Below are 16,860 nucleotides of genomic sequence, written 5' to 3' on the forward strand. Positions count from 1 at the left end.
AGATACTTCAAAGGGCCTCTGCTAAAGTAAGATAACTGAATGTAAGACCTAAGGGATATAAACAGTCAATCAACAACAAATAAATAAAACCTAAAACCAAAAAACAACAACAAAAAATAGTAACTGGGAAATGACACTAGAGTAAAAAGTTTAAACTACAACTTTGTTATTAATATTTAAATTGATACAATAAGTAGTTATGGTTATTAGTATAACTGGTAAGTAAAACAAGGAAATAGAAGAGAAAAAGAAAGTAGTGATTTTAATGCATATTAGATAAAAAGTTGACCAATTATACCAATAAACCTCATTTTGAAAAATAATTTCTATAATTTTTATAGTTGCATAGTTTAGCAAGTAGGGCATTAATTTGTCTTACACAAATGAAGCCTTCCACAAAAGATATTTTCAAGCTCAATTAGACACATATCATATATAAAAGTCATATCTACCAGAAATGAAGTAAACTCGTCTATTAACAATTTTAAATACAAAAACTAAGAGGTATAGAAAAGAAGTTTGTGCATCTTTAGGCACATAAGATGGTCCCCCACTAAGAGAGATCATAGTGAAGGAAGACCATCACCATATTAAGTATATATTAAAAATCACTCCTAGTAGGTTTAAGGTACTGATAGATTATCATATCCAATTAGCCACAGGGTCTGTTGGCTATTAATGCTACATAGTAACTGAATTGGGTTTTTCCACTTAGTTGTCACTGTGGTGGAAACAAATTTTAAACTTTATAAAAGAAATAAACTGAAAAATAAAATTTGCTTCACAGAAGTTTACATTAAAGTTAGTTCATTTTATAATTCTACCCCTTTAAAATAAAAAAAAAAGCTATTAATGAAAGATTTCTTGAAAATGCAATACACACAGGTCTCAAAAAAATCATTTGAGATCCTAGTTGTTCCCTTCCTATTTTCACCTTTGTCATGTTATTTGAAAGGTGGAAAAGCCAGTGCTTCATTTTCATTGAAATTGTTTTCACCTAATATTTTCATTCTTAATAAATGAAAGGCACAAAGATAGTATGCTTTAAGTTCTCATCCTTTAAATCTTCCCAAGCCTGATAATCAATAGGTAACAAGTAATATATATGCATTAAAATAAGGTTTTTTTTTTCCATTTTGCCACTCTTTGACTCTTATAGGATAAAAAAGAACAGAGAATATTTAATTGATTTTGTAACATGAAGGGTATCAAAATGGGAAAAGGACACAGTTTTAAATAGAAATTCATCAAAAGAAAGAAAAATACAATGACTTGGGGAAAAGTATATCAATTAAACCAAAATATTCAAATTGAAATGAAAAAGATTATCATCTGTTTAACAAAGTTTATCAAAGTAACTTACAAAAAATAGTTCAAGTGTGAAGTTTGAATTGAAAATTTAAAATTATTATTTGAGGGCAACATACTCTAAACTCAGAAAAATACATCACCAGAGTGAAACATTTAGGTTGAAGATGGTGCTTTAAATATGAACCTGTGGAATTAGTCATCATTAAGATTATCTGCCAACAATGGAGTCATTTGTCAATAAGGAAGCAAACAAGTTACCTGATTGTAATAATCTTAGTAACAAATCTAACTTGCACTTATAGTATGAAGTTCGTTAATTCATTAAATATGTCACTCAATTTTTTCAAGTGTTCAAATAATATTGTTAAATTATAATGTAGTAAAACCAGTGAAGTTATAAATATTTAAGATTAAAATGTCAGTGGAAACATTCCTTGTATGAAGGTATTCATTCAAAAATACTCCCAATACAAAGCCAAAATCACTCATTAGAACTTCAAAAGCGAGAAAGCAACTAAAAACTCCAGTTTGAAAGATAATAATAAATACATAAACTGTGAAGCAAAGCCAGGAATATAAAATTACTTTGAAACAGCTACTTATATTCATTTTAATGATGAATTCAAGGATACAATATGTTAGACATATTTAAAAGGCTAGCAGTGGGGTAAGACAAGTGAATCAAATTTTGTTTGTATCCTAAATAATTACAAGAGACTTTGAAAATGTAGTGTTTTCTTTCCAGTTAAAAAATTTCTATCCATTGCCTCTATCTTTGGTGTCACTGCCACCAAAAAACACAGTATACAGCTTAGAAACCTAATTGCTATCTTCAACTAGGAAAAAGTAAATCAACATTATTTCTTTAAAAATAAGATATAAAGAATGTAATCCTACTTAATTTTGTCTCATGGTCCCACAATATCTGAAATTTCATGCCAAAAGGTAAAAGTCTAAAAGGGAACATCATCATTTGCTATAACTGCGCCAAAAATTTAGCTACTGTACGCTGGTGTGATGACAGCCAGTAGTATGCAGAGGCTACAGAAAGACATAATTTACACAAGTTTAGATCACAATTATGAAAAGAAAGGTTCAGTTTAATGTGAAACTGAAACACGGACAACAATGCCTTCACGTAAATATGCTACAACTTTGTTCTCTTGCAGTTTAAAAGGACAGTGTAAATATCTTAAATTTACACAGAACATTAGGAAACAAGGTAGTTGTTCATGATTAAAATAAAATAGCAATGTAAATTAATTTAACACAGTGTTAAATATATTCACATGATCACCATTGTGATTCAAATGGCCACTAATGAAGTTACATATCAATATATGTACATAACATTTGCCACAACAGTTTTTTTAAGTTTGACTTTTTGCAGACCAGGTAATTTTATGAGACAAATAATCTTGTATCAATTCTTCATATTATGAAAGGAATCAAATATTATTAAGTAGTTTCATTCCTCTGGCAGAGGGGTGACCCTCTAAAAAGTCAGTGCAAATTGAAGAGAGTTCTACTTTCTTGAATATTCAAACTTGTTGACCATGATAGATTCCTATAAGCTGAGGATAAACAAATCTTAAGAATTAACGCATCTTATAACATTGTCAGTGGCATTTAGCAGATATGTGCCACAGTGAGGAACACTGGGTCCTATAGCAGAGCCTTCTGAGAATATGGTTGCTGTGGCTGAGGTGGCTGTTGGTTGCCTCCCGGCTGAGGCAGGGTTGATGATGTTAAATTATAGTTTGGCATAGTTCCTGCATTCTGGTATATAGTGACATCAGCAGTTGCAGCAGCAGCAGTGGGAGGAGGACTATAGATTGAAGCCTGGGTGGGATATGTATTTCCTTGAACCATTGCACTGTGGAGGCAGACAAACATGCAATCAGTTAAATACTGAAATAAAGCCATTTAGAGGTATTTAAATAACAGCAAAGCTATTTATTAAATACTCATGATCATTTAAATTCTTTTGATAATTTTTTATTAAATTTTTGACAAAGATGTCAAACACTATTATTTGAGGCACTAGGATGCTGTAGAATAAAAATAAATCACTACCATCATGAAGTTTCCACTGTAGCAGGAGAAGGATGAAACACAAGTTCATAATATGCCAACGAGTTATATCTGCTGTAAGAAAGAACAAAGCATGTTGGGTAGGACTCAAAGTCCTGAAGAAAGCGATTCTAGTTTATATATGGTGGTAGAGGAAGGCTTTTCAGATAGAGCAACTGTTCTGGTTTGGATATGTGGTGTCCTCCAAAAGTTCATGTTTGCGATAATGCAGGAATGTCTAGAAGTAAAATAATTGAATTATGAGAGTTGTAACCTAGTCAGCAGATTAGTCCACTGATATGGGTTAACTGGGTGGTAACTATAGGCAGGTGTGGTGTGGCTGCAGAAGGTAGGTCACTGGGGGCATGCCTTTGGGGCTTATATTTTGTTCCTGATGAACAGGGCTCTCTTTCTGCTTCCTTGTTGCCATATCCTAAGCTGCCTTCCTCTGTCATGCCCTTCTATCATGATGTTCTGCCTCACCTGGGACCAAGAGCTATGGAGTTGGCTGTCTATGGACTGAGACCTCTGAAATCATGATCCAAAATAAACTTCTCCTCCTCTATGTTGTTCTTGTCAGGTCTTTCGGTCACAATGACACAAAGCTGACTAAAACAAATATTTAAGCAAAGACCTAAACAAAAGAAGGAAGGGAGCCATATCTATTATCTAGGAAAAGTCTGTTTCAGGCAGAGAAAGAAGACTTTGAGGAGAGAAAATGCCACACATATTCAAGGAACAGCAAGGAGGTCAAGAGGCTTGTGGCCAAATAAGCACGAGTGAGAGTGGTGTAAGATATGGTAGCAGAATTGAGGGGGTCGTGGAATATAGTACCTTGAAGGCCAAAAAGATTCTGGCTTATACTGTGAGATGGAGAGACAATGGTTGGTTTTGAGCAGGAGAGTGATATGATGTTCACTTAGGTTCACCAGGTTCACCCTGGAAGTAGAACATAAGTAAGAATAGTGGAGCCTATTAGATTTTTTTCCAGGTGAGAGCTAACAGGCAGCCAGAGCCATGGTGGAGATGGAAGAAAAGAACCTTCACATATTTTGAAGATCGTGTCGTCAAAATTTAATAATGGACAAAGTAACTGGCCTGAGATTTTATATTTGGTAAAAATAACTTGCAGAATGACCATTCACTAAAGAGGAGATAATTACAGTGAACTATGGATGGGAAAGGATTGGAGAAGAACCAAGAATGGTTTTGAACATGTTAAGTGAAATATCTAGAAAACATACAAGAAAATATAATGCATTAAGCAGTCAGCTATCCAAGTCTAGAGTCCAGTGGAGAGGTTAAGAGTAGAAAATACATTTGGGTGTCATCAGCACATACATGGTGCTTAAGAGTCATAGAGTTTCATGAGCTAGCCTAAGGAGTGACTGAAGACAAAGAAAAAAGCAGTCCATCTGGTTGGTCTCACACATCTGAAAGATAAGAAGATAAAGAGGCACTAGGCCAAGGAAACTGAGGAGTAATGGCAGTGAATAGAGAAAATCTAAAAGACAATGGTCATAATAGTATTTCAAAAATGAAGAAATGATAAACTGTAAAATTGGGTACAAAACCAAAATTGACCAAATGATCTGGCAATACAGAAATCATCAGTTTTCTTGACAAGAATAATTCCAATGGACTACTGATAATGAAAGACTGATGTCTCATTTCTCTTATTTTCCTAAAAATACAGAATAAAAGGGATCTTCTGTATACCACCCCACCACATTTGTCAACTATATCATTATCTATTCAGATCTGAAACTATAGCCCATATGTGAAACTGCTAATACAGAGTCTGATCCTACCAATATAGCATAGCTATTGATGCCACCTCTGAAGGAGAACATGTTCAACCGGTGCTTTTTTGTAGAAAGTGTCCTTGAAACATTTAGCGGGCTTCTTGGTTGGGCTCATTCGTTTATTCTCTAGTTACTTAGCTTACCTTCATTTTTCACTAGGATACCTTCCTTGATTTCCCACTTTTCTAGCACCATTCCTCCTGTATCCCATCAGAGGACCCTGTATGTACACCTGTCATTGTATATTCTCTGGTAGTTTCCTGTTTACTTGTATGTATCCCTACTAAACTATAATATATTAAGAGCTGGAACTGAGTCTCTTTCACTTTCTACAGTCACATTGCATAGGAAACAGTTTTATACTAGATAAGAACTTGCTAAATATTTCAAAAATAAATGTTTAAGTGTTAATGATGACTATTTCAGGTGCTATATTAAGCCAGTGAGGTGTATTTCTTTATTCCTTACAAGGGCTTCACAAAACTTTGAGGCAATCTAAGAATCTATGTATAAATGTACCATATATGTATGCATATATACACACATATACATATACACATATATATATATACACACACACACACACATATACATATATATATATACATACAAAAAAATGTGTTTGCATATTGTTTCAATGTAGAAATAAGGAAACTGATAGCACAGCAAATGTAACATAACAAAATTGGAAAGAGTGAGGGTCAGGGTGAGAAGTCTACTTTCGAGAGGTGTGCTGCATATTTGACTTGAGTTTTCTAGTTAAAAATTATGGCCAAGGAGAATTTCTGTTGTTTTTGACAGGCAGGGTTGGTTGGTTTGTTTTCCCTGCTCCTCAGTACATATCTAGGAGAATTTTTTTATTCTTCTACAAATAATTTTGGTTTCAGAGGTCACAGTTTTTCAGACTTCTGTCACTCTTTGACGATCTTATTGTTCATTGGAGAAGGTAGCAGTGATGCAGTTCTCAAAAGCTACCTGTAGTGACAGTAAAACTTTTTAAGGCCAGCAAAGATCATATACTTATTTGTCTGATTTTAATTTACTTCTGCTAAACTAAAGTTTATGGAAAATTTAGTGTATCTATGGCAGACATCTGACATACAAATATTACTTAGAGTTTCTTAGTTTCAAACTGCTTCCTATTTAGTAGAAGCAAACATATAAAAATATGTAATTTATTATGATATAAGTTATAAATAAAGGTATATGCACAGTGCTTTATGCTCCAAAGGATGTGAAAAAGTTTACCAAGAAAATATACTTAAATTGTGTTATTCTAGATCAGAAGGTAAAGAAAAAGAAAGAGTACAGATAATGGTGGCACGGATGGCATGGTACCCATGGTATGAGCAAAGATGGGAGGTATGAAAGGCCTGGTATGTGTTGGGAATTACCCTGTCACTAATGGATTGAAGATACTGACAAGGATTGAAGAACAAGTAGTCTTAGGTAGCATGTTAAGAAGCTTAACTCTTAACACGGAGAAAGCTCAGAAAGAACTTTTAAATTGAAATAGGATAGATGAATTTACAGAGCCAAGATTAGAAGCCAAAGAATCACATAGATTAGGCAAGTATTTATAGGTGTTTAATTTATAGGTGTTCAAGATACAGTTCTTATGGGGAAGAGTTACATGGGAAATCAGCAAATAATTTTATGTTAGGTGACATGATAGAGAGACAATGTAGAACAGACATAAAAGAAGTATTGTGTGAATTGTAGAGTTTTGCCCCAGGCTCCTGGGTAGACAGTGACACTTTAAATTGAAAGTAAGTATATAAACTTTAAATTGAAAGTAAGTGAAAATGAATACAGTAAAAGCTAACATTCATGAAATGTTTAGTATGTGCCAGTTTGCTATATGCATCACTCATTATCATTCCATTACACTATGAGATAGTTACATTATAGTAAGTCAAATTTCAGGCTATCATTTACACCAGTATGGACTAAAATATGGCACTAACACAGTATAGAGACCATGTGTGTTAAGTTCTGGAGCCAGAAAGTCTGAATCAAAGTTAAGTAGGAACTTAGCCCCCTCTACGTCTCAGTTTCCCATTTTATAAATGGAAAATACTAGTATATCTTCCTCCTAAAGTTATTACAGGGAGCAAATGAATCAATATGTGTAAAGCATAAAGTAGAGTGCCTGGCAGATACTAAACATCCCACGTTAGGTCTCCTCATGACCTGCCTTCTTAAAGTGACTCTGGAATTCTAGATGTGACAAAAGGATAATTCCTTAAAATCCCCAGGCTTCTCTGTAACTCTTTGAGGATGAGTATTACAATAGTGAGGGTAATACAGGCATATCTGTAGACACTGATTTTCCAAAGGTTTCTAGAAATTATGCCTGGGTCACCTAGAATGTCTGTTACAGGTCAGGATATCATGACTTGTAGAATACATGTCAGTAAATTCTTAAAGTGTATTTGTTTCATGGGAAAGAATTAACTTAGATGCCCAATAAAGAGTATGTGTGCGCACACACACTTAAATAATTCATAATCATTTTAACTACATGACAGAGAATACAAGTAAATGCCAAAAGTAACTGAGCCTCTGTCATTGCATAATTTCAAGAACCACAGAGATATATCAATTTTGCACCTTCTTTTTTCCAATGTTGAACCTTCTCTAATGAAAATTAAACTCCAATATAAGGCAAAATTAAGGAAATATTTGCTTACTTAAAGAGATAGCCTAGGCTGTATCTTCCAAAACAACAATAACAAAATTTAGATTTAAATAAAATTTGTGCGAAAATAATAAACTGTAGTTACAAATTAGTTTCTTTAAATAAAATAACAAATATCAGTACAGACTCAAACACACAAAAAATCCCACATATTATAGGAATATAAAAAATAGAAAATTACCCCCAAAATACAGTCAGTCAAAGGACTGACTTGCAGCTGAAGTTATAATATCATAGGGGTTCATACTCAATACCAAAAATGGGGCTGTCTGGAAACACTAATGACGTCTAACTCAAATTTTTCTTATACAGATCTATGCTTACTAATAATGATTGGAGGCAATTAAAGAATTTTAACAGCAACACTATAAGTTATAGTCAAGAAATCAAATTACTTTGAGTAAGAAGCCTGGGTCTGCTGACTAGGAAGGGGTGGGTTTGCAGATGGTGGGACTGCTCCTTGGCTAAGAGAAGACAATTGCTCTGGAGGAAGACTGTAGCTCTGGAGATGACTCATCTGGGCATTCCCTGCAACCAGGTAAGCACCACTTTGATGAGGCCCTGGATATACCTAGGACAGTTATTGAGAAAACACACTTGATTGTTAAACTTTCACGCACATTCCATTTCCTACAAAGGCATTCAGTTACAAAAACACATATTACTTCTCTGGAATCTTTTTTTAAAAACTTACTTCCATCCAAAGGCATTGTATAAAAAACACTTTTAAGAGATGTAGATGGCTAATGATTTTTGTTTTTAAACATTACCTGAACTCGTATTTATCTTGATACAGAAGCATTAAAGGAAGTTACCTTGAAACTTTATACTAAAATAATGTCTCTATTAAATATACTTAATTCTTGACATGCTAATATTTTAAAAGGAATCCAAAATGACATTTAGGAGACATATTTTAGGAGGCTACAATGCTTTATAGTCATAAATTGTATTTATAATGTAAATTTCCTAAGCTGCAATTTATTGAACCTAGAACAACTTAACTTTCTAAAGCAGGGGCCAGAATATTTTCTTATAAAGGGTCAGATAACAAATATTTTAGGATTGTGGGTCACACAGTCTCTGTTACAACTACTGAAATCTACAGGTATAGAATGCAGTTATAGGCAATGAGAGTAGCTATGTTCCAATAAAAGTTATCTTTAAAAAAAAAAAACAAAATAAAACATAAAGTAGGTTGGATTCATTTGCTTACTCCTATATCTAAAAATTCTTACTCTTAGTTAAAAGAGATTGAAGTTTTTAAATATTGAAAGTCTTAAACATAGTATTATTAATTTTCTATAGTATTCACTTCATCATGTTTTAATGTTCCCATGAAGGCTAGGTTTTTTTTTTTTTTTTTTTTTTTTTGCCTGACTCAAACTGCTGATAAAGACCTTCAGCAGTTATCATCTAGACTTATGTTTCTAGGGTCTGGCTGTTATTTCCAGGTAGTGCTAGACCCTCATTTCAGGGGAAGTGGGCCATGCCAAAAAAAAAAAAAAAAAAAAAAAAATCTGAACGAAGTTTGTGATCACCCTTTGTAGACAAAAGAGAATCTGGCTGATTATTCCTTACACCTGGAAGAATTTATGGAAAAGAGGCTCTTAATCAGTTGCTTCAGGTGAAAAGAGGAAAACATATTTTATGTAAAGGAGGGGGAAATTCCCTATTAAAGTAGCTTTTAAAAAACATACAAAAATATTGTATTTTGTTGGTTTTATAACAGTTTTTCAATTCTTTTTTTCCCATTGCATTTAAGTTTTCCTTTTAAATATTACTAAAAGTTCATTAGATATTTAAGAGAGTTTTCCTATCTCTGAAAATGGTACAATTTAATTTGTGGGTTTAAAAAAAATACTATATTGAGATAACACTGACATATAAAAGGCTGTAGATATGTAGTGTACCCAGTTTGGGGAGTTTTGGCAATAAGTACACACTTGTGAAACCATTACCATAATCTATGCTATGAACATCCTACAATCCAAAAGTTTCCTGGCACTCTCTTTATTATTTTTGTGATATGAACACTTAACGTAAGCAGGTCATTGTGAAGCAAAAACAGTAGATACTCAGAAGAACTTGATAATAATTAGAAATTTTACTTAAATTTCATAAAACTGCAGTTCTTAACCAAATAATTATACACAAAGTTTAAAAACATGTAGACATTAGGGCCTCAACCTTAAAGATTCTTGTTCAATGATCTAGGGTAGAACCAAAATAACTATTTAAAATAAAGTAAAAAGATTGATGGGTGATTCTGCTGCCTATTGCTATATAAGAGCAATACAACTACTGGTATATTTAATATATTATAAAGTGTATCTGTCAAGCAAAAAATTCTATTAAGCTTTATTTTTATTTTAAATAATACTTTTAGAAAATTTCGTATTTTACAAAAATACAGCTATTACAAGCAATTTCAAGTGCATTAGAGAAGTTAAAACAATATTCTTGAGCTTTTAAAAGCATACCTGAGAACCAGAAACACCAGATGACTGCATATAATACTGCTGATTCTGTAATTTTGCATACATGGAATACATGGGATCTTCATTCATTAATTTAGTATACAATGAAAGTGCCTCCATCACTTTAACATTAAGTTCTGAGAGTTCTGAATGTTTCCTGAAACATTACACAATAATTTGAAACATTTACTTAAATAATAAATGAATTGTGATATATCAAAATAGCAAAAATTAATGCTGGTAGACATTATTGAAGATTCAAACTATGTAAAACTATCTTGTATTTTAGTGGTGAGGCAACCAAACTGTTTAAGATTTAAGTACTGTGCTGAGGGAAATACAGTTTATTATACTTGATTATACCCGAAAATACTTAGATTTCCCCAATTACTAATAAATGGACCATTTGTGGGCTCTGGTAAAGTCACTTTAGCAAAGACGATTGCACTAGGCTACCTAACTTTTATTAGTTAAAAAAATCAAGGGAGAGTCAATTAAACCCTCACTTTTAAAAAGAGCAAATTCCCCACATCTACTTGAAAACTGCTTTTAAGGACAAAGATACATATTACAGATATAGTCCATGTTCTTTTACCTATCAATATCTTCCAGCTTTTCATCAATGAGAGGTCCCATCTGGTGACACATTGCTAAGATAACAAGATTTGAAGAAATAAGAAAATGCAATAAAAGAAACTGAACCACTGATACATAATTAGAAAACTAAAAAGGCTTAATATGAAGCAATAAACTTTATATGAATTAACTTCAGTCAACAGAATCCAAAATTAATTTTCTCAAAGTATGATAGTGACAACTTAATCTATAATACTAATCTCAAAATTAAGAATTTCTTCATTTTACAGGGTTCTAAAAAGTTGAATTAAAAGTTAAATTTGGATAAAAATGTGTAAGAATTCAAACTCCACTCAAGGTTTAAACTGCATTTTAAAGAAAGTAAAGCTGGGTACAGTGGTACAAGCCTGTAATCCCAGATACCAAGAGGCCTGAGACAGGAGGATTACAAATTTGAGGTTCAATGAAAAAACTTAGGGAGACCTTGCCTCAAAATAAAAATACATGCATACATACATACATATATAGGGCTGGGAATATAGCTCAATGGTAGAGCACCTGGGGGTTCAATTCCCAGTACCACACCAAAAAAAAAAAAAAAAAAAAAAAAAGTAGGACTGGATCAAGGAAGTGTGAGAAATGTTACATGTTTAAAATCATTCTCAAAAACCATTGGCTCAGGAGACTGAGTTCACAGCAAAACTACAAGTAATAGTCAATAAATCAAATTACTTTGAGTAAGAAGCTCAGCAACTTCGCAAGGCCCTAAGCAATGCAGTGAAAACCTGTCTCTAAATAAAATACAAAAAAGGACTGTGGATGTGGATCAGTGGTTGAGCACCCCTGGGTTCAACTCCTGGTACCAAAAAAAAAAAAAAAAAAAAAAAAAAAAAAAAAAAATTCTATAACAGAACAATAGATAGAACCTCTAATTATTCTTTCTTTGCAAGGTAAATAGAAAACAGGTTTACCTTCTAGATGAAGTAGCTCTGGTAGATCTGGTTGATTATCACTGGGATCAGTACTTTGCAACATCTGTAACAACTGGTCCATTTTATCCTGCAGGAATTAGGTAGTTAATATAAAAAGCAACTGAACTTTATGAAACATTGTTTTCACTTCTTTAACTAGGTAAGGGACATAAAACTTTCATTATTAAGTTATAGAGACTCTAATTTTGCTTTTGTTTTAGTATCCCATGTGCAAACAGTTGAAAGCTATTACCATGTATTTTGATAGAGATTCTCTTAAATTAGAGGAAAGAGAGCCACATTTAAACTTCAACGAGTGAGTTCTTCAATCTTTTTATATCATGATAGAGGATTTTACTTGCTTTGTAGCTGCTGTAGCTTAGACATGGGACAGGTGTAATATCACTCTCAAGATGGCTGCTATGACTAACAACTCATTCATTAACACTTCACTCCAACAGTGAACACAGCAGCTGTTTCAGTAAGGCAGAACTTAGCTCTATTGCAGCTGTTCTTGTAAGCAGGGCTCTAAGGATTTATACTGCATTTTCCTTCTTTTTCTTACTTTCTTTTCCCCTGACAATGTTTATTCTTGACTCTCTTTATTATCATAGTCTTCTACACCATTTCTCTGAAGAACACTTTTCAGATTTTTCTGCTCCTGTCTCCCCTAAAAGAATGCTAAAAAATCTATAAATCCCTTCACATACTTTAGAGATGACTTCTCATTTTTCACAAGTTTCAAACAATACAAAGGATATGCTTGCCAGGTCATTAAATACTGGCATCTTAAATAAAACTGTTCTGTATTTTTATATATATGCAAAGGAAATACTATTTAAAATACAGTCTGGGGGTGTTGGGGATGTGGCTCAGGGCTAAAGTGTTTGCTATGAAACCCTGAATTAGATTCCCTAGCACCACACGAAAACAGAAACAAATAAAACCATAGTCTTTGTTAGGAATTTCAAATTGTTTATTTTTTTCCTTGAACTCATTGGATTTCCACTCAATTTCCCCTACAAATTTTTATCCTAATGTAATATAACTGAAAGTCTTCTACTAATGACTATATCAAATTAGCTCACAATATAATTATGTATATAAATTGACAACATGCCAAATGTTAAATTCATCTGTATGAGTTAATGATTACTATCAGCATGAGTCAAAATAACATATTTCAATTTTTAGAAAATAAAATAATCCAGCAATCAGCATTGATTCCATTCCTATTTTTTGTTTTTTGTAGAAGTGACAAAAAACTTTGTTCATAAAATAGAAGATATTACAGCATCATCATTAGGTCCTTATACTATCTTCTGAGTTTTACACCAGGGATCACAGTGACATATCATTAAAAATTATGTTTAATTATCTACTAGTTGACAATTCATTTTGTTCCTCCTTTGTTTTCTTTTCTTGGTAGCAAAATATGTAAAACCATCTCATCTATTTTACTCAGTCATTAGAGTCATTACTTTCTTAACACCAACACCAATATTTGGAACGGTCCCTGAAATTTTTTGTACTCTGGGGCAATATACCACAGTTAAGGTTCAGAATGGGCCAAGGGTAAGGCTTTCTTCTATACAAAGGCAAAGGGAAATTATAAAAGGAGAGGAGAAAAAGAAATGACCTACTGTGTCAGGGTCAGTACTTTGATTAATTTTAGGAAGATAAATTTTAGGGAAAAGTACTTAAGGGAAATGAGAAAGAGCTGAAAAGATTCTTCTAAAATAATCTATAAGCAGGGACCTGAAAACTTTTCTGTAAGGGCCAGAGAATAAATATTTTAGGCATTGCAGGCCATATTATTGCTACCACCATTACTCAATTCTGCCATGATAGCACAAAAAGTAGCAATAGAAAATATGTAAACAAATGTAATTGTGTTACAAATTTGGCCAGCAGGTGTAATATCCTGGCTTGAAAGTTCCCTAATTTAATACTGTACTATTAAGTCAACACAGCTATGTTCATATTGTTTTTCAAAAAAGGTAATAACATTAATAAGTCTGAACAGGAAAAGACAACCACAAACATGCTTAAAGCTGAAAAAGTGAGCAGTTTTAATCTTCCTTTTCTTATATGTAATGACACAGAAATTTCTATAAAACTTATATAAATAGGATACGGTAATTAAAGAAAATTCTACATTTACATCCTAATACTACAAGTTTAAGCCAATAATAATTGGCTCCAAAAATGACTGCTACCAAATTGACACTGCATTTTCAAAGTCACTGAAAGTAGGCATTGTTACAGATAATAACAATGACATGGAGACATTTAACATAAAGTTAGCATAATCATTTTCCCAAATGCTCAAATGTTTTCAATTCAAGAGGGAACCATGATTTATTCCAATGAAATAGTTTATAAGTAGTAATTAATGACAATTTTTAGATATAGTAATTTGGCTTATTCAAAAAATTCATTCAGTAAGTGTGCCTTTCTCACTGATATGCAAACAATCTTACTATGCTTGTTGGATGTATGTGGAAAATAGGTACTTCTGCATAAAAATCAGTGAGTATAAAAAATCCCATTTTGCTGAATAATTTGACAATATTAACATTTATACAGATCTTTCAACTCAGCAGTCCAATTCTTGTATATCTTCTCTTAAAGAAACAAAAAGAGAAATGTTGAAAAAATGTCACTGTGTGTAATAGCAAGAAAAGCCAGAAACTTCCCATCAGTAGAGGAATTAAATAAATCAAGAGTATATCCATGAAATATGAAGCAGGAATTAAAATAATGGTCCTGATAATAAAAAAGGAACTGGAGAGAAAATTCCAAAAACAATCTGTGCTTTGTCTATATTGTTTAAATTATTACTATAACAAGAAAATAGATGATTACTCAACTAACTGATTATTAAAAAAAAAAATTCCAATTTCAGTACAAAGTACCAACCACTATTACCAAGGAAATCACTTACTTCATCAATAAAGGCTGGTTCTGGTTCTGGCTCTATTGTTTCTACTTGAACATCATCACTAAATTGTACCGTCTTCTTCTCTGTTTTAACTGTAAAATACATAAAAATTATCTTTTTCTTATAATATATTTAAAATTAGATTCAGAATTTTAAGTTCTAGGAGAAAATTTGGATTTTTTTCTTTTACTCCCATCAAGCTGAGAGACTTAAGGAATAACTGTATTGCAGATTTAGGCAAAAAGATATAACATTAGTTTATGAAATTTTGTCAAGATTTCTTAATTTTCTCTTGTGAAAGATTTTGTTTTCCATGAAAGAGACTTCACTAAAAATAACTTCTGTTTCTGAAACAAAAGTAATCAGTTATCACATTGAGTTCAGTACATTGTTAAGAAAAAACAAACAAAAAACCACAAAGTTTTATAAGTAAAATCTTCAACTTAAAACAAATCCTTTTTTAAAATTATTAAGCCTTCAAAGAAAAATCTCATTTGAAGAAGAAACACTCACTTTTTCAATGAATAGAAAAATAGCTACATATTCTCTGACCTGCCACTTACACTTTCTACCAAGAGAATGACATCCGGGCAAAAGAACAACTTTGCCAGTGGCCTTGGTGGGCATCTGAATTTTCCAAAAAAATTAAATTTTCCAATTATTTTCTAGTCACATTATATTTTGAAATGAAAAAGTGGTCATTTCTTAAGAGATCATTAAACCATTGGTCAGAAGCTCATTTTTCTCTTGTTCACCAAAGCAATCTTTATAAATCATTAAATATAACTAGTAAATATGTGAATATAAGGCTGTTATGAATGTGGCAAACTTCAAATACTACTACTAAGAGGCATGTAAAGCTCTAACAGAAGGAGTTCCCCCCGATTTTTGCAGTACTAGAAACTGAACTCAGAGGCACTCAACCATGGAGCTATATTCCCAACTTTTTATTTATTTATTTATTTTTTAAATTTTAAGACAGGGTCTTGCTAAGCTGCCAAGAAGGACACAGACTTATAATGCTCCTACCTCAGCATCCTGAGTTGTTGGGATTAAAGAAATGAGCCACTACACCCAGTATGAACTTCTCTGCATTATTTATCCTTATATTAATGAGGTAACTCAGAATTTAAGAAATAGTTATAATTAAAATAAGAATATGGTGCAGGAGCAGAATTAATGAAGGGAAGTAGTATTTATTAAACTATTAAATGTACTTGACAGAATATTACACTTCCCCCAGCAAATCTCCAAAACAATACTATAAGAAACGCCCACTTAATAAATAAGGTGGTTAAGAAAGATTAATAACTCTTCCACAAGAGGAAACTAATAAATGGTAGACTTGGATTTGAATGCCAATCTACTGTGTTTCACTAGCCCATACCACTGGAAACTGGCCTATAATTTTATTCTGAGAACAAGTCATCATATCACTTAAGCATTTCATCTTATGTGCTTCCATATTAAACAGATATGGTTTAAATTCCAATATAAGGAACAAATTTATCCCATTCAAGCCACCATAAAGCAAAATTCTACCACACACACACAAAAAAATTAGTTTCAGCTGATTCATTTCCCGTGGGGGAAAAGAGATCTGCTACAGGCATCTTTGCTTTTTATATCTTGAGCTATTAACAAGTAGAAAGCTGGGGCAGTACTGCATTTGGCTGATACTCATGAGAGAACACATGGCAGACTTTATATGCTGACAATGCACAAGTTTGCAACCCTTTTGTCCAGAGGAACTAATATTACATATATGTGTAATATGTAAAAAATATTATAAAAGTGTTTTCACAATCTTACTTCATCTCTAAAACAAAACAAACTAAGTACGGCAAATGCTTCTATTTAACAGATTAAAGTGCACTTCCATTTCACCTATAAGAATGATGTCATGAGGATCATGCTAGCATCTTATTTACCAAGTTTGAACCATAAACACATTACATAAGCTGTTCCTCCTGTTTTTCTTTTAGATTGTCTAGAATGA

General features: G+C 32.5%; 1 protein-coding gene across 4 annotated transcripts in view; it reads right to left on the reverse strand.

Moving 5' to 3' along the window:
* Positions 1–307: 307 nt before the first annotated feature.
* Stam (signal transducing adaptor molecule) overlaps positions 308–16,860 on the reverse strand; it is a 67,800-nt gene continuing 51,247 nt past the window's right edge. For 3 of the 4 annotated variants that reach the window (XM_047521380.1, XM_047521377.1, XM_047521379.1), the window contains 6 exons: positions 14,865–14,953; positions 11,918–12,005; positions 10,966–11,020; positions 10,374–10,527; positions 8,286–8,461; positions 308–3,187 (listed from right to left, as the gene is read on the reverse strand). In XM_047521380.1, coding sequence (XP_047377336.1) covers positions 2,977–3,187; positions 8,286–8,461; positions 10,374–10,527; positions 10,966–11,020; positions 11,918–12,005; positions 14,865–14,953 — 773 coding nt within the window. In that variant the 3' untranslated portion in view covers positions 308–2,976. Of the gene's footprint in view, positions 3,188–3,387; positions 3,460–8,285; positions 8,462–10,373; positions 10,528–10,965; positions 11,021–11,917; positions 12,006–14,864; positions 14,954–16,860 lie in introns of all 4 variants that reach the window. The other variant, XM_047521378.1, reaches the window with a different exon arrangement.

This window comes from Sciurus carolinensis, chromosome 12 (genome assembly GCF_902686445.1).
Source record: "Sciurus carolinensis chromosome 12, mSciCar1.2, whole genome shotgun sequence".
Lineage (NCBI taxonomy): Eukaryota > Metazoa > Chordata > Mammalia > Rodentia > Sciuridae > Sciurus > Sciurus carolinensis.